Source organism: Felis catus, chromosome F2 (assembly GCF_018350175.1).
Source record: "Felis catus isolate Fca126 chromosome F2, F.catus_Fca126_mat1.0, whole genome shotgun sequence".
NCBI lineage: Eukaryota > Metazoa > Chordata > Mammalia > Carnivora > Felidae > Felis > Felis catus.
Window position 1 is genome coordinate 82,536,249 of NC_058385.1, and position 17,380 is coordinate 82,553,628.

Here is a 17,380-nt window from a genome sequence, read left to right on the forward strand (position 1 = left end):
GTCTTCCGGCACTAAACCTGCACAGGCGAGGCCAGGACCGCGGAGCAGGAGAGCCCCACTCTGTACGGGGGCTGCTCAGGGCAGGATGTAACCAAGCAGGCCTGATGAGCACTGCAAATGCCTTCCTCCCGTTTTCCAGCAGGCCTGAATTCAAGGCCCCCTCTGCCCATCCCTTCCCCCAAGCTGACTTCCGGGAGACAATAAGCACAGGACCACTGTTACACAGGGACTTTCGGGGCCAACAGCATCTGCACCTTTATCCCCACGCTGGGTGGCTAGGCCTGAGACACCAACAAATCACTCTATAAAACCCAGAGGAAACAAGGAGCAAGTGCAAGTCCAGGGAATAGGGCCAAGGTCACGCAGAAAGGTCACTGTTATCAAAACGCTCCTGGTCATACACTTCAGCCACCACCTTGCGGCCAGCAAACCAGCGCCCATTGAGGGCCTGGATGGCCTTGTGAGTCTCGGAGGCTATGGAAAACTCCACAAAAATCTTGACGATGATCTCTGCGTCCTCCTCCTCGCCCTGCTTCTCCTGGTATATGATGACACGGTTCACAGCACCAAACTTGCCACACTCCTCGGTCACCTCCCCCTCCAGGTCATCGTCGATGTCCTTGGGGTCCACCATGTTACGCAGAACCATCACCGTGGACTGTGCAGGGGAGGGGACAGCTGAGAGCTATGGCTGGCTGGGTCACCCTGCCCCACCCACCCCAGTGGCCCCAGATGCCCACCTCCTGTTTTCGGAGCAGCTTCTGCATCACCATGTGGCGGGCGCTACTACCGGAGATGCTCATGTGCTCCTGCTCGCTGAGCATCTCTGGCCGCTCCGACTCAGGAAAGAGCTCCTCCTCCTCCTTCTCCTTCTTGGGCTCCAGGAGACCCAGCGTTGGGGGGCTGGCCAGGATGGGGTTCACCACTCCCACAGAGGGGATGGTGACCGGAATGGGAGGCCGGGCTGGGGTCACACCTGCAGCAAATCCACCGGGTCCACTGGTCACTCCCCCGTCTCTGCCCTTCCCAGGAAGGAGTGAAGCACCACCTACCCAGGCCTGAACCATGGCCTGTCCTGGCCACAGAGGGATATGCGCAGAGGGGCAGGAGAAGAAGGGAGGCCCTGACCCACCCAGGCTCACCTGTGATGACTCCTGGCGCCTGGGCAGCCATGACAGCCTGGGGCAAAGCCCCCAGAGGTTGGGCCAGAGTCAGTGCAGGGGACACCAGTCCAGGAGTAGCCAGGGTACCCAGCACCGCTGCTCCAGCCACTGCTTCCTGCAACTCAGAAAGCCACCACACTCAGTCCCCGATCTGGCTGCCTCCACTCAAGACCACCCAAAGAGCCAATCCCCAAAGGATGAGGGAGAGAGGCGCTGTCACCCACAAATGAACCACACAACTGCACCAGCCCTCACCTGAGCTGTGATCTTGGCTGTGGCTGCAGCTGCGGCCACGGCAGCAGCAGGTGGGAGGCCTCCGGGTGTGGCAGGTGTAAGCAGGGGCATGGGGGGTGTGACAGCCTTGCCCACCCGCAAGTACTGGCCACCCAGATCAAACAGGTTCATGGAAGACACGGCATCCTGGGATGACTGGGCCTTCTCATACTCTGCAGGGCAGAGGCAGCAGTGAGGGTTAGCCCCAGTGCCAGGTGGGCCCCACCCTCACCTCAGTCTCCCCAAACTCACCAATGAACCCATAACCCTTGTGCTTGCCAGTTGTGGGGTCCCGGGCCAGTGTGCAAGATTTGATCTTGCCAAAGGCCTCAAATACGCTCTTGATGTCATCGTCGGAAAGATCCTGGTGCACAGAAGCCACGTAGATGCGATTGAAAGCTCGCGCCTCCTCAGCCAGCTGGTCTATGATAGGCTGGGCCTGCCCTATATTGCTGGGTCTGCCCACCTGGGAGAGAGGCAAGGGACAAAGAGTCCCCAGTCAGCCCAGGCCTGGCCACTTCGGGCTGCTCTGCATCTCCCAGGGGACTGAAACTAGAGCACACCCGACGTCCCGGCCCCGAGGCCCACCTCCTTGGCCCTTACCTTGATGTTCCTGCCTCCTAGCATCACTGAGTTCATCTGCTCCAAGGCGAGCTGCGCAGCTTCTGGGACCTCGTACTCCACAAAGGCAAAGCCCTGGACACGTGAATGTGTCTGTCGTTAGGCGAACAGGGCCCAGGGTGGGGGGTGGGGCAGGGTGGGGAGGGGCAGACTAAATCTCACCTTGTGCTTCATGGTGACGGAGTCCCAGGACATGTCAATGCTCTTGATGGGTCCGAAGGGAGCAAAAGCCTGGCGAATGGTGTCCTCCCCGAGCTCATAGTAGATGGAACCCACGTAGACCCGACACATGATGGCCAGCGCCCGCTGCCGCTGAGCTGCCATCTGGAGCAGGACACAAGGGGAGAGAGAGCCACTGGCTTGTGAGGGGGTTGCAAGAGGCTGGGCAGCCCACTCCCCTCCTGGCCCACCTACCCAGCTCCGCTGTGGGGAGAGCTCCCCACACGGCAACAAGGTGCAGGCTCAGCTCCTGCAGTCAGGGGAGCAGGGGTCAACAGGACCCTACCCCTCAGGAAGGAAGGCCAGGCCCAAAGGCAGGACACGGACGCACCCCAGCCCATCCAGGTCCTGGGCAGACTGGCAGCAAAGCTGACAAGCGGCTGGGAGGCAGGGCTGCACGCCCTCCCACCCTGCCCACCTTCCAGTCTGGGGGCCAGGTACCCCAAGCTGGGCTAGAAGATCCTCCCAGGGTCCTGGTCAAGTGCTCTAGCAGAAGAGGGAAGGGGAAGCCATCCAAGCTTCAGGGACCCACTGGTGTGGAGGCAAGAGAGGGGGCAGAAGACAGGGCAGCTACTGCCCAGAAGAGAGCCCAGGGGAGGAGGTCAGGAGCCCAGATGGGGGCTCCCTGCAGAGACAAAGGGCAGCTGCTCATGCAGGGCCAACTCAGGTGGGGGCTTAGCATTTGGCAAGCCCCCCAGTGTGTTGAACACCTGACAAAAAAGGGCTGGCTGGAGCTCACCCCTGCAGCCCCAAGGCCCCGCCCCCAGGAATGTCAGAAGGTGGCAGAGCTGCCAAAAAGAGAAGCCCCAGGGCTCCTTGGAGCAGGGAGGGAACAGGCCCAGCGGGCCCAGGACTCTGCTTGGGCAGACGCTGCCTCTGCGCCGGGGCAAGCTTGGGCCCAGGGACCTCCCCATGCCCCTCAGGGACGGGGTTCCCACCCCCGCCACCTCACACGTGACGTGCCAGGCAGGGGGGGTTCCCAGAGCCATATGCAGTGGGCGGCCAGGAGGAGCTGGGCCCCGGGGAAGACATCAGAGGCCCAGGGCAGGCAAAGAAGATGGGATCCTGGCTCCAGTCCCTCCATAAACACGGGCTCCCCTCACCCTCGAAAGGCTCCCCATAACCAGAGGCTAGTTTCCCTCTTTAGACACCAACCGGCCTCTTATGTAGACCACACCTCCCCCTCCCTCAAAGAGGAGCCTAAAAATCAGATCCATGTGTTCCCCCAACTAGGAATTTCCCCCCAAATGGGACTGCCCTCCTCAAACTGGGCTCCTGACAAGTCGGCCTCAGGCCCCTGCAGAGACCAAGGACCAGCAAAGGTGGAACTACGTCCCCTCTCGCACCAGACACCCCACACATACACCATCTACCCCTCAGGTCAAAACCCCCCAAGATAACAGCACGTCTCCTCTCCAGGGTGGGCTTCCCAACAGCAGGTGGGCCAAGAGCCCTCCTCCCTGACGTCTCCCCATAGACAGACACTCCTCAGTGAGGACGTCGGGTCTGTCTGGCCCTCAGACAGGGCCACATCTCCCCTGTGAGAGCAGCACACCCAGGGATGACCCCCAGGGGATGGAGCAGTGTCTCTTTCCCAGACTCCTCCGCCCACGGCAGCCAAGGCCACAGCCACCGCCTCTGCCTCCTCCCTGGCCCACTCTGGGCTCAGCCCCTGCCTGCTCCCTGGCTGCATGGCCTCTACCGCTTGCTGACAGCCAGGCCCAGAGGACCAAATTCTTGCCCTTCCCTCTCCTGCTTGCTTGGGACCCCCCAGCCCCCCGCCCCATCCATCCATCCTCCCTCCAGGGTCTGATGGGGCCGGGAGTTAGGACTCGTCTCTCCTCGGGGGCCTGACCCCAACCCAGGAGCCCGGGCAGCCTGGAGACCGGCAGAGCTGAAGGCCCAGGCGCTGCGCCTCGTGCGTGCAGGCGACATGGGTGAAGGTGGGCCTGGCGTGGGCAGCTGCCCTCCTGGCCTGCTGCCCTCCGCAGTTACCTGGCCGGTTAGTTTTAAGGCGGGACCTCAGAGCAGATGGAGGCCTCCCCAGGGGTGGTCCCGGGTGGGTGCCCGCCCACACCACTGGCCCCGCCACGCCTGGCGCTCTGCTGCGCTCGTCCCGAGCTGGCGGGCAGGGCCGGCTAGGGGAGCAAGGTCCCCAGCACGCGGGCTGCACTGCCCCCCTCTAGCCCTGACTAAGGACATGAGCCCCGGAAGAAGTGAGCATTTCTATTGACCGATTGCAAAGGTGAGAGAGGATCTCCAAAGCCCATTGTCACTGCTGCCATCTGAAAGACAGTAAAGACAGAGTTCAGTCTGTTGGAGCCGAGCAGTCTCCCGCTCTTGTCACACCTCACGCAGACAGCGGCAAGGCCCGGAGTCCCCGCCCTGCCAGGGAGGCCCGCCTGCCTTCCCAAACTGCCGGCCAACTGGCCAGCCGCCGGCACCTGCCCAGGGGGGGCCTCAGAGCCCCAGGTGCCCCGCCCCGCAGCCTGGCCGGCGGGGCAGAAGGAAGGGAGGGGGAGGAGGGGGGAGGGGGAGGAGGAGAAGGAGGAGAAGGAAGAGGAGGAGGGTGCGGACGGAACAAGGTGAAGAGCCAGGGCATCTCCTGGCAGTGTGGATATCTGAGGGCCGGGCAGGGGGGCAAGGGGCTCGAGGCCCAGGCACCAACCAGTCAGCCTCTCCCTGGCCTCTTCCCCACAGCCACTGCGGCTTCCAGTCACAGGGCCAGAACAGGGCCCTGTTGGAAGTGCTCCCAGCCTGTCCTGTCCGTCCCAGACCCCAGTCGGGTGGTCTGGGCTCACTGCAGGGGTCGGGGCCTGACACCTCTGATCCGAGGCCATGGGGGGTGGGGAGGAACGCCCCTACATGCTGCACCCTCAACTGGGCACAGAGGCGACCTGAGGCAACGCTTTCAAGTCCAAGAGGAGGAGCCAACTCAGGGTGCGGGGCAGGGCTACAGAGAAGGGCGGGAAGGGGCCGCGGGCACTCAGCAGATGGGTAAGGCTGGGCCACTCGTGCCTCACGGAGAAGCCTGGGCGTCCCAAGAACGAGTCCTTGAGAAAAAGAACCGACACCTCGCGGGACGGCCACAGGCACAGGAGGAGGAAGAGAAGGAAGAGGAGGTGGGTGGCGGGGAGGGGCGGGCGGAGGCTCCCGGCCCGGGCGGGCGGGGCCGGCCTCAGGCGGAGCCGGCACCGAGGCCGGAGGGCGGGGCCCGGGCGGCTCACCTGCAGGTTGGTGAGCTGCTGTTGCTGGTGCGCGATGGTCTGCTTCACCAGCACGCTCTTGATGCTCTGCTCCATGGCGTACTTCTTGGCCTGCGGGAGAAGGCGGTGAGGAGCACTGGGGGGCCCGGCCTGCGGGAGATGCGCTTTCCTCCGCCACCTGCTCCCGCCCCCGCTGTGCCCTGGTTCCCCAGCAGGTACACTCTCACCTTCTGGAGGGCCTCTTGCTGCTCGGGCGTCAGAGGAGGCAGTCCCAGCTTCGCGGTTGTGTTCTGCCCGTTCTCCATCTTGATGGAGTCCGTCCCCTGGTAGTGGGGAGCGGGAAATCATTAAGAATAAGCTCAAGGCCACCCCACGTGGCCCCAGGAACCCCACCCCACCTGCCTCCCCCTACACCTGCACGTGGCCTCGGGCCCAGTCCGTTCCCAGGGACAGACAGCTCCTAGTCACAGGCTGTCTCTGGCCTGGCCTAGATAGGCGTCTGCCCCTCCGCCATCCCTGTGCCTGTCCCTAGTCAGACCTCTCCCAAGACTCCTGAGCAGGACACACGCTGAGGAAGGCAGGTACGTCGGGGCCCGTGGACAACCCTGAACAGTTTTGGGGCCCAGGCCACAATGGCCTCCTCACGAGATACCGAGACAGGCAGCGAGTAGTAAGAGGGGCCCATCCCTTGGAGCAAGCCTGACCCCAGAACCTCAGGCCCACACGGTGCAAGAAAGCTGGCCTTAGCCATCCCTTATAAGGAAGAGGGGCCATGGTTCTCTGGATGTGCTGGGACTCCTCATTCCCGGACTGCCTGTCACCCACCTCTGCCCTCCACACCGCCCCACAGATCCAGCCATGGTCACAGACTCAGCTTTCCTGATTGGGTGGAGTACCAGGGACTACTCAAGGAGCAAGTGTGGGAAAGGGCCTCCCTCCCAGCATACCTTCAGGCAGCGCCCCATTCCCTATCCCTGCACACTTGAAAACCTGGACTTGTTCTCCCAGGCCACCACAGCCCCAAGGAGGACTCCAGTCCCCTGGGAAGAGAAGCCAGGAGCAGACCAGCCACAGAAGAAAAGTGGACCCGCCAGCACCCTAGCCAGGTGAGCATGGGGACCAGGAGACATTTTGGGGAGGTGTGGGGTGGGGGGAGCAGGCACAGCCTGCTGCAGACCAGAGCGAATGCAGCTAGGATTAAGGTTACATTCTGTCTGCCAAAATACATTTCTAAGCTGTGTACAGGCGAAAGAATACAGTTCTGTGAGCAAGAAAAAAACCACAGCCATCAGACCAAAGAGTATGTATCTCAGGAGTCAGACCACACCTGCCTGCCCAGGAGCTCAGAGGGCCTGGGGCTACCCCAGCAACGGCAAGGATGGACCACCACCAGCCCCCTCCAGAGGGGATGCTCTGCAGCTCCCAGCACAGCCTTGGGAGGGACAGAAGAGGAGACAGACAGACCCCCAGCATAGGCATGATGAACAAGGACATCAGAGGAGGCAGGAAGGGGCCAGCTGACCCAAACCCCAGGAATCCCCATCCTGACCAGCCCAAGAATTAGGTTTCCAGCACAGGATCAAAGGGCAGAAGGGGCCTGGAGGTCCCTACTCTGGCGACCCAGTCTGGCCCAGAGGCTTGTCCTCTCCACCCTCCCGGCTGGCCCCAAGCCAGGTTCTCCTTAGTGAGACAAAGGCAAGAGTGCCAGGGGCTGTGACTCTAGAGCAGGCTGTCACCATGGTAACCAATGCCAACCCCCTTTCAGCCCCTTAGAAACTTTTCAATCTCCTCTTTGTCTTGGTAAACAAAAGGCCCTTCTCTCATCAATCAGGGCAGGGGAGGGCTGGCTAGATGGACACCCTGGCCCCTCTGCCCATCTGCTTCAGCCCCCATAACTTCCCAGGATCCAAGCTGCATATCACGGCCAAACGTCCCCTGAGTGTGTGGGGGCCCGCAGGAGGGTCCCACTCCAGCAGGCCCCCAGGCCGCCTTGTTGAGCCCCCACTGGAACCCGCTGGGGGCAGGCGCTGCCATGGAGAAGCACAAAGAACCCTACTGCCCAGGGACAAGGACTGGCTCCACCTCCTATAGGACAAGCTCCCAAGGACAAAGAAACCGGAGCAGGACGAGATCTGCCCAGACCCACTCTGCAGTCTGGCCCGAGTCCCATGCAGACCCCGTGCTCTGACTTACACATGTTCTGCTTCGCTGTTTTATCTAAATTCGAGGTCTGAAGTGAAAATCTCTGTTTCTGGCTCTTAACACCCATCACACTCTGAAACGGCACATCTGCCCTCTTCTAGGACACCCGTGGTGAAGGGCTTGCAGTCGCTCTGGGTCAGCCCCCAGCTAACCATCATCACTATCTGCCCGATGTCTGAAGACACGAAGCTGTGACCCACCACAAAAGCAGGGCAGACGCTAAGGGGAGAGCCAGGCCTGAGGCCGGGTGGTGAGGGGACAAGACAGGCGCCTGCACCCAGAAGGTAGAGAAGAGTCCCTAGAGCTCCTCCCACCCCACCCCCACCTCTCTAGGCCCAGGGACACGCAGGCAGGCGGGCGGGCGGGCGGGCGGGCGGGCAGGCAGGCGGGCAGGCGGGCAGGCCTGAGGGCAAGGACGGTTAAGGTCAGTACCTGTGGAGGTTTCCATTTGTCTCCCGCTGCCACCACTGCCGCCGCCGCCGCTGCCGCCGCCGCCGCCGGCTCGGACCCCCCTCCTTGCTGGCCATTGACCTGCTACAGGCAGGAAAGAGATGTTGTAACGGACAGTTATAAGACCCACCCACCCCGGCCCTCTCTCCCCTTCCCTAGCTAAAGGCCAAGTGTCCATGGGCGAGAAAGAGAGGCAGCAGAGGCACAGGACAAGACCGGCTCTGGCTTGGCCCCTGAGCATCCGACAGTGTCCCACTCCACCCCACACTGCCCATTCCTCCAGGACATCTGCAGCTGATCAGGGTCCTGGCAAAAGGGGCTGGCCTGTCAGAGTCTAGGGCAGCCCGGAGTTGGCAATGAGTCACCAGGAAAGGACAGGACAGAGGATAAGAGCTCCTGTCCCATGTTGAGGAAAGGCATCCTTCCCTAGGTCTAAAACTGCCCTCTGGCCACACAGCTGAGGTCTTAAAGATCAGTTCCTTTCCTGCCGGCAGGCTGGGCCAGGCCACAAGGGATGACGGGGGCACAGCTGGCCATCCCCCACATCCCCCCCTGAGGCAGACAGCGGAACCTCTCTAGCTGCCTGCACACACGTCTGGGCTGGCCCCATGGCTCAGCATCAGTCCCAGTGCCTTCCACAGGCTCTGGCCAAGCCCACACCCCAAACCATTCCTGAAGACACCTCTGAGGAGAGCTGTTCTCCGAATAACAGGCTCTGGTACGTGGTCTGCACACACAAGCCTCCCTCCCCCAGCAGTCAAACTGTCCGGGGCTGTCTAACTGCAGGGAGGGCAGCTGAGAGCTTGGCCATACTCCACACCCAGAGGGGCATGGAGCCACTGTCATGCAGAGACAGCCCAAAGGAGAGAACAGCTCTCAACTCAGCTCAGCAGGAGCAAAGACAGGCCACGGGCAGGAGGCAGCAACGATGGGGACTGGGGGACTCGGTGGAAGGGCCCGGAGACCTACTCCACCTTCTCAGGCCGCACAGCGGGAACTGAGAGCAGAACACACTTTCCCCACTCCCAGCTCACAAGACCCACAAACATCTAGGAACACAGGGGACAACCACGCCTACCCTGGGAGCCCTGTGCACAAAGCCAGAGGCTGGGCTGACTTGGTCAGAGCTCATCTCAGGCCCTCTAGCCCCAAAGAAGACGGCAACACAAGCCTGTCTGTGCTGGATACACGGCCAGTGGGCACAGGAGCTGTGGCTAACCCAGCCCTGCGCCTTGCCCAGAGCTGCACCACTCAGTTGCTGAGCTCAGCACCACTGCTACTTAGAAACGATGCCCCACAGAGAGCCAAAGGATGGGGGACCCTTGTGGCATGGCCCCACCGACTGGGCGTATGGCAGCTGGGGTCAGGGTCCATGTCCGGCTTGCCTCAAGCACCCTGGCACCCCCAGGAGCACATCTGGAGCTGAGGCTGCCCTCTCGAGGCTCACAGCAAGAGTTGACTTCAGGTCTGCGAAAGCAATCCAGCACCAAGGCCTGTGAACAGAGCCAACCCGAGGGCACATTTATCAACGACTTCTTGCTGTCCCAAACTAATATAATAGCCAACACGGGAAACAGGCCATTGCTGAAGGTAGTACGCGACTCAGAAGAGACTTCTCAGGAACAGTCAGGCCGGCAGGGGAGACCACAAGGAACATGCCACCACCTCCTCGGACACCAAGGCGCTAGTCCCACAGAGCCCACGGTTCTGCTAAGAAAGCTTGGAGAAAACTGCTGTTTATGATCAGAGATGGCCACGTGCTGTCACCCTCTGGCAATGAAAACAGGAGGCTTTGCAGTCACAAAGCTCCCTGTCATCAGACAGCAGCAGTGCCTCAAAGGGTGAGAAGTCCCCTCTGGGAGGCAGTGCAGCCCTGTGATTCTGGGCCCCAAACTCCAGCACTGCCACTGCTCACCGGCCTAGCCTCAAGACGAGTACTTCCATCAAAAATGCCAGAGAAGTTAAAGTAATTACTTAACGTGTCCAAGACTCGGCCTCTTCAGGCCTGTGTCCCGGGGCTGGCAAGCAGGTTCAGTGAGTCACCCCGTGTAAAGTACTCAAGGCTCTCCCGGCACAGGGCAAGCAGCTCTAGGTCTCAGCCATTATCAGCACTGGTACAACACCCAGCGTCAAATCCCCAGAGCAGAGCCACTGCAGGACGCCCTCCGTCTGTTCAGTCCTCTTTACACGGTGCCACGTGGCCTACCAGACGGCTGGGCTCTGTGCTGGGCACTTTGCAGCAAAAACAAGGCAAGTGGCACCTACATAAGAAGACTGCTGTGGTTCATGAGCACAAGAAAAAACCACCAAGCGAGCGCAGGATGCGAAGAAAGGCACCGAGGGTGCTCCGCCGCGGCAGCCAGGGAAGGCCGACGAGGTAGGCGCGGACCGTCTTCAGAAGGAGAAGAAAGCACCGGTGCCCACAGGGAAGGGAGAGGGTCTGGCGCCACTGCCACATAGATGGAAACCAAGAGGAATGGCTCCAAGTAGGAGTGAGCCCAGTGGTCACAGGTAGGGAAGAATGGAGCGATAAGTCACAGACACAGGATGCCACCAGAAGACCACGCCCCTAACGAGAAGGGGCTGTGGCCTGTTTCTGCAGCCAACAGGTGGAAGGCACAGAAGGGACAAGCGGCACTTCCGCATCTTCCTGCGTCCTTCCCTAGTGATCGCTATCAGCCCAATTCGGTGCCACTGTATCCCCACGTCCCACAAGAGCTGAAGCCACATCTCAGGACAGCACCTGTGCTGCTCAGCATGCACGGACCACGGGACAGAACAGGCTCTCACTATGCCCGACCAAGACAGTCAGAACACAGGCTGTCTAGAGAGCCATCCACTGGAAAGGTTGGAAGAGGAACATGTCAGACCACAGCCTGGACCTCACTCCCGGAATCTGATGTAAGCCTGAGACCGTACGGTTTTCGGACACCCACCAACGTATGTGCGTGTCAACCTCTCGAGAGAATTCGAATGAGCAACAAACACCCCTACGGAAAACCTCGGTTTGCGGGACTCAGACTCACTGCCCGTGGCCACCTCTACTGTGAGGCCACCTCTGTCTGGCACCACACCACAGCACAACTGAGCCCAACTCATCCCTCAGTGTCCGTGAGTGCAGGGTGCTGCCAGCTCCAGCCTCCGGCACCCACCGAGGCCAGCGCTCGGTGTCCATGCTGCCGCTGCAGGAGGCTTGAGGGAAACCAGGCACCCACTCTTCACTGGCTTCTCCTCCTCCACATTCCACACTTTCCCAGGAGTCTGGGTCCTCGTCTCCAAGCCTCCCTCTCCTTTGCTGTCCAATTCTAACCACTGTCCGGGACAGTCGCCAAGTCCTCTATCTCCGTCTCTTTTCTAACTTCCTCTCAGGCAGGTCGTTTGCTCCTGTGGTTTCAACAGGGAGCGGGACACGGTAGGAAGAGGACAGTCAAGTTAGCAAGGCCGGAGAATCACACGCTGGGCTCCCCTCACAAGCTGGGGCCTCCCCCCACCCCCCAGCCTGTTCCTGTCCCAGTGATGCCCAGTGACATAGGTCCAGCCTCCCTCATGGGTGTCGGCCCCCAGCAGAGGGCCTGGCCAAGATCTAGTTCTAACCTAAGCACACTCCCTGACCTCAGGTGTCTTCCCCATCAGTCCAGCCTCCAGCCACCTGCAACAGGTGCCTTCTCTGACAGACCTCACCATGTCACCGTGGGTATGGATTAGGGGCAGGGTGTAAGGTAAATAAAGCAACGGAATGATGTTGTGCAAGGCCCAGGAGAACAGTCATTTAAACCGAATAGGAAGAAAAAAGGGTCAAGGGAGACTTCACCATTTAGTGTGGTGTATATAAGCGTTCTCCATCAATGCTGATCGCTCCAGGTGACTGAAAGGTAGGTGAGCACTGAGCAGGGGAGGGAGAGGCTCCTTCCGCTGGATGTCTACACCACCCTGAGCACAGGTCCCTCGAGCTCACAGTATACATGGGCCCCGTGGGCGTAAACTGGTCCTCAGGGTCCACCAGACCCCAGAACGGGGCCGGGACTACGTCTAGTTGCCCACTGTGCCCCCAAGTGCTCGGACAGAGCCTGGGGCAAAGAAACTGCTCAAGAAACGTGATGCGAGAGCACATTCTCTCCTTCCTGGATAAGGAAGCCGGGATGGAGTCCCTGTTAGCTGGTAACCACTTCCCGCGGAGCATCAGCGGAGAGCAGCAGAGTCGCAGCTGTGGATGCAAGGAGCCAAGGCCACCACCCTTCCCACCGGGCCAAGATGCCTTCCTACAGGCCCTGCACGCCTGGCGGCCCGTTCCCACGGACAGGAGGAGACGCCATCACGGCCAGGAGCCCCGCAGTCAAGCCCCGGCCACAGGCGCACCCGTCGGCAGAAGGGTACGACGGCCGCCCGGCTCCGCCCTGAGGCTGCGACTCGGCGGCGCGACCCGAGGCCGCTCGCGCAGGCCCGGCCGGCCGCCCCCCGACCGGGCCGCGCTGGGCGCGCCTCACGGCCCCCAGACTCCGACCGCCGGAAGCTGTAGCCCGCGAGCCGGAAGCTGCGGCCGCGGGCCCGGCCCCGCCTCGCGCCCGCCCCCGCCTCGCACAACCGAGAGCCGCGGGGACCCGGGAGCTACCGCTGCGTCCCCAAGAGGCCTTCGGCGCCCTGGCCCGGCCGACGACCCACTCCCGCCGACCGAGCGGCGGCCTGCGCTCACAGGCTGCTCACTTACGAGAGCTATGGTCGCCGTCGCCATCTTGCGTCCGTCGCGGCCGCCGCGCGCGCCACACGCTCCTGCTCCCTCCGCGGTCTCGCGCGATCTGGGTGCCAGCGGATGCGCCCGGAGAAGGAGGGAAGTCTCGCGACAAAAGGCCCCTTCGCCCTCGACGAGGGAAGACAGAGGAATGAGCTTCCGGTGTGGGGAGGGACCGTTAAGGGCCCGAAGAGGAGCCGGCGGACGGGGCGGGGCCGGGACCGTGTGGGCGGGGCCGGCGGCGCGCACCTCTTTCCCGGTTGCCTCACACATCTTGTCTTTCGCAGCGCTTACCGTTCGCCGGCGGAGGGCCGTCCAGGCTCAGTGTGTCTGTTAGCCCCTCGCTTCACCCTCCTGCCCCTCCTCCCGCCGCTGCTCCACTTTCCTGCCTCCTTAACAGAAAAACGGGTGATGTGTGTGTCTCCTGCGTCCCCGCTCTCACCCAAGAGGCAGGACAGAGGAAGTTTGGATCCCCTCCAGGGCTGAAGAAGTCCCATCTGCCCAAACGATCTTGTTGAAAGAGGTCACGAAGAGTCGCCATATTTCAGAGTCAGATTTCAAGATACATCTTCTTTGCGTCGTGCCATCTCTGAAGTCAGCATGCGCCTACCAGTGAATGATGTGCCTTCGTTTAATTAGCCTCATTCTCTTTCCTAGTGAGTCATAAAACAGTGCATCTTGAAACTGATGGCGTCATAGATTCAATGACATGCAGTCGGTAGAACTGGAATCCAAAAGACAGGCTTGTGAACCCATCCAGTGGAAAGGGCCTGCACCCAGAGTCCCCATCGGGGCCTTGAGCTGCCCTAGACGTCTGCCATATGTCACACCCAGCCCCAAGACCCTAACACAATGAAGCCACATCTGTAAGCTCAGTGAAATTGTCAGTCCAACAACTTCGGCCTACCTGAGGCAACAAAGTGTCTTTCCCAGTTAGGCAGGTCTCTTCTCAATCCTGGGAGGCTTTACCGTCTAGTTAAACAGGGTTGAATATTTTCTTCATACCCCTCCCCTCTAAAATGATAGAATTTTATAAAGACAAAAACCCATGAGCACAGAAGTGAAATATTGTGGAACTGGTGGAAGGTGGAGAAGGGGGTCTGTTTAGCCACCTGGAGGTTAGCATCTGAGGGGTCGTGTGTGAAAATGCAGCTGCAAGAAAGAGGAGACCCCCAGGACCTCTATCCCTACTGGCAGTGGCTGGACTGTCAGAGCAGAGCCCTGTTCTGAAAGGGAGTGAGATTCTTGCCCTGTCCCCACCTCCACCCTGGCTCAAAGTCTAGCCCCCAGCATGTGCCCACCACAAAACTCAGAGCTCCTGTCTGCAGTAGCTCCTGGCTCAAAAGAAGACTGGCAGCTGGAGGGTGCTCAGGAGAATGGCCTGGCTAGATCCCTGGCCTCAAAGCTCACCAGGCAATAAGCCCCACCATTAAGATCATATCACTCTTAAGAGAAACGGGACAGCCCAGGATCACCAGACACCTAAGGAGAAGGAACAAAAATGGAAATGGAAAAGGAACTCAGAAGGAGCAGAGACAATAAAGCAAAGAGAAAAAGAAGAAAAGCTAAACTCCTATCCTCAGATACTAGAGAGGATGTTGCATCCAAAATCAAGAACAAGCGATGTATTGCACGCCTGAAACTAACACTGCATGTCAGCTAACTGGAAGCAAAATAAGAACTTTTTTAAAAAAGAAAAACAAAATCAAGAACAGGAGGCTATAAAGAAAGAATATTCAGCAAATGATAAAGAGTGCTTACAAATGAAAAATATGGGAGGAAAATGAACAATTCAGTAGAGGGTTGAAAGATACAGTTGAAATCTTCTAGGATGTATAGAACAAAACCCGATAGGTAGAGAAGATAAAATGTAACCATAATCACACTGACCAGTATTCTTCAGTGCTTAGAACTGGACTGGCACTTCAGTGGCCTCCATGACACGGAGGGATGGGTGAAGTAGTGAATGGGCTGGGACTTGCCACCACCACCACTGCAGGAGAGTGGGGGGCACAAGCACCACTGTCTGGTGGCAGCTTCCCCTGTGGCATTTGACATTGACGTATAAGGCATTCAGAGTGCTTGTGTTCTGGGCACTGTTCTCATTACTTTACAAACATTACCCGTGTGATCTTTACAATGATCCCATGGAGTGGGTACTGTTATTATCCCATTTTTACAGACAAGAAAGTAGGGGCACGATATCATACCTCAGGAAGCGGAATGGCCCCACAGCCTATGCCCTTAACTACCGTGTATTGTGTCTCTCAAAGCTCAACATCTAAATAATAAAAATTCCTCAAAATAAGGAGAAGGGGAAAGTCAACCAAAAAAAAAAAAAACAAAAAACATTTTTTTTTTTCCCCTAGAACTGAAGGATTGGGATCTCTGGACAACAGATAAAAGAGAAGTTTTAAATGAAGAACTATCATTGAGAATTTCCAAAGGGAGGGAGAGAGAGGAAGAGGAAGTGAGAGAGACAAATCACAAGGGGTCAGAATTCAGAAAGGCATGAGAATTCTTGGGACTAGAAGAAAATCACATGATACTCTCAAAATCCTTGGGAGAAATAATTTTCAACTTAGGCAAACTTTTGTGCCTAGCGACACTAACAAGCAGATGTAAGAGTAGGCTAGGGACAAATAGGCAAAGACTCCATAACTTCCCATGTACCTTCTCTCAGGAAACTTGGAGGATGTTCCTCCTCAAATAGAGGGTGAAGGAAGGAAGATGAGAGCTAAGGATCCAGTCAAAGGAGAAAGGAGGTGCTCCAGGATGCTGGTGAAGGAACAACTAACTCATGCTGAAAGCTGGGTCACAGGCCCAAGCACAAGCAGCCTGGGGCAGAGAGCTGGCACAGTGGGGACTCTGGGAAAAGATGAAACTGAGTAGTCAGTTATGCAATGAATCTCAAGTATTGAGAGGTTCACACTTCAGTAGGAGAATCTAAGAATGAATTCATGAGACATGTATAGAAAACTAAGCAAACCAAAAAATAAGGCAATTATTAACTCCAGGCAAAACAAAAAGTTGTGCAAGAAAGCAAATATAACCCTAGGACACCTTGTTCTCTGCTGAGACCTGCAGTAATGAAGCTGTAATAATACCCACCACACTGGGATGATGCTGGGTCAGGAAACTGAGGCTAGTGATCCTGCTCCTCTCCCAGGACACCAGCCGGGGAAGACCTTAATGTAGAAAACCCAATAAAAAGCAGTAAAAGCATGTGTCATTTTGTGGAAGATGGGTTTTACACGCCCGAAGAAATAGCTAAGAGTTAAATTTGGAAACAGAGTTGGAGACTGCATTGGTTATTTATTGTTGGTTAAAAAAAATGCATTCCACTTTTAAAACGATATGTATATAACTTTGAAAAGATAAAAGTTAAAATGAAAACCTCAACATAAGCATGATTAAATGGAGCCATGATAGTATTGATATTTTTGCGTTCAGTTTAATCACGGGCACAATCTGGGCGCCTGGGTGGCTCAGTCAGTTGGGCATCCGACCTCGGCTCAGGTCATGATCTCGCGGTCCGTGAGTTTGAGCCCCGCATCGGGCTCTGTGCTGACAGCTCAGAGCCTGGAGCCTGTTTCAGATTCTGTGTCTCCCTCTCTCTCTCTGACCTTCCCCCATTCATGCTCTGTCTCTCTCTGTCTCAAAAATGAATAAACGTTAAAAAAAAATTAAAAAAAAATCACGGGTACAATCTGTTATGCATTTGACACTCAAATTATTTTAAGATGATAGCATTGGGATTTCCAACTGGACGTGTAAGTTATTTTAGATTCGTTATTTAAGTTGGAAGATGTAAGAATTTGGATAACTTTGTAGAGTATTGGGGTGTTTAAGACAACTTGAGATTCACCATGTTTGTACATTTAATTTATTTGAGACACCTTGGTAACTTGGTTTTGGTTTGGTTTGTGGTTAGGGCAATGTGGTAGGTGGAGAAAGGACACCTTCCCTCCAAGATGTCCGTGCTGTAACCCCAGAACCTGTGAACGTTACTTTATATGGCAAAAAGGCTTTTGTAGGTATGATTAAGGAACCTTGCGGTAGGGAGATTATTCTGGATTATCCAGGTAGACCCAACCTAATTACATGAGGCTTTCCCGGCTGCAAAAAACCAGACAGACGGTTCATGAGAAAGACTTAACTAGTTGTTGCTGGCTTTGGAGATGGGAGATGGGTACGTGAGCCAAGGAATGTGGTGCCTGTGGAAGCTGACAATGACCTTCAGTTTCTTTCAGGGCAAGAAAATGGGGACCTTGGCCCTACCATTGCAAGGAAATGAATTCCTGCCCAGCACCTACAGCTTGCACCATGCCTGACACCTGCAGACCCAAGCTGAAGGAACAGAAGATGGAAACCTAGGAAATGGCTCTAGGCTCCCCTAGAACTTCCAGAAAGGAACATAGCCTTGCTAGCAGCTTGAGTTTAGTCTGGTGAGACCTGTTCCAGACTTTTGACCTGCAGAACTATAATAAATTTGTGGTATTTTAAGCCACTAAGTTTGT

General features: G+C 57.7%; 2 protein-coding genes across 9 annotated transcripts; one reads left to right on the forward strand and one right to left on the reverse strand.

The window, feature by feature from the left end:
* Positions 1 to 230: 230 nt before the first annotated feature.
* PUF60 (poly(U) binding splicing factor 60) lies at positions 231 to 12,972 on the reverse strand. 8 transcript variants are annotated; one of them, XM_011291501.4, is made up of 12 exons: positions 12,840 to 12,972; positions 8,117 to 8,218; positions 5,710 to 5,805; positions 5,504 to 5,593; positions 4,511 to 4,561; positions 2,220 to 2,381; positions 2,040 to 2,132; positions 1,689 to 1,902; positions 1,419 to 1,609; positions 1,143 to 1,278; positions 741 to 976; positions 231 to 658 (listed from the first exon to the last, which is right to left on the reverse strand). In XM_011291501.4, exons 1-12 carry the CDS (start codon positions 12,861 to 12,863, stop codon positions 359 to 361), a joined length of 1,695 nt encoding a protein of 564 aa, XP_011289803.1. In that variant the 5' UTR covers positions 12,864 to 12,972; the 3' UTR covers positions 231 to 358. The 8 variants fall into 8 exon arrangements, with proteins under 8 accessions (XP_011289803.1, XP_011289804.1, XP_044905624.1 ...); XM_011291502.4 differs by having other exon boundaries at positions 8,117 to 8,215; positions 12,840 to 12,965; XM_045049689.1 differs by lacking the exon at positions 12,840 to 12,972 and adding an exon at positions 12,491 to 12,506.
* Positions 12,097 to 17,370, forward strand: LOC123383043 (wiskott-Aldrich syndrome protein homolog 1-like). Its single transcript, XM_045049699.1, has 2 exons — positions 12,097 to 13,516; positions 17,114 to 17,370. The coding sequence occupies exon 1, from the start codon at positions 12,097 to 12,099 to the stop codon at positions 13,195 to 13,197; it is 1,101 nt and encodes a 366-aa protein (XP_044905634.1). The 3' UTR covers positions 13,198 to 13,516; positions 17,114 to 17,370.
* The last annotated feature ends 10 nt before the right edge of the window (positions 17,371 to 17,380 follow it).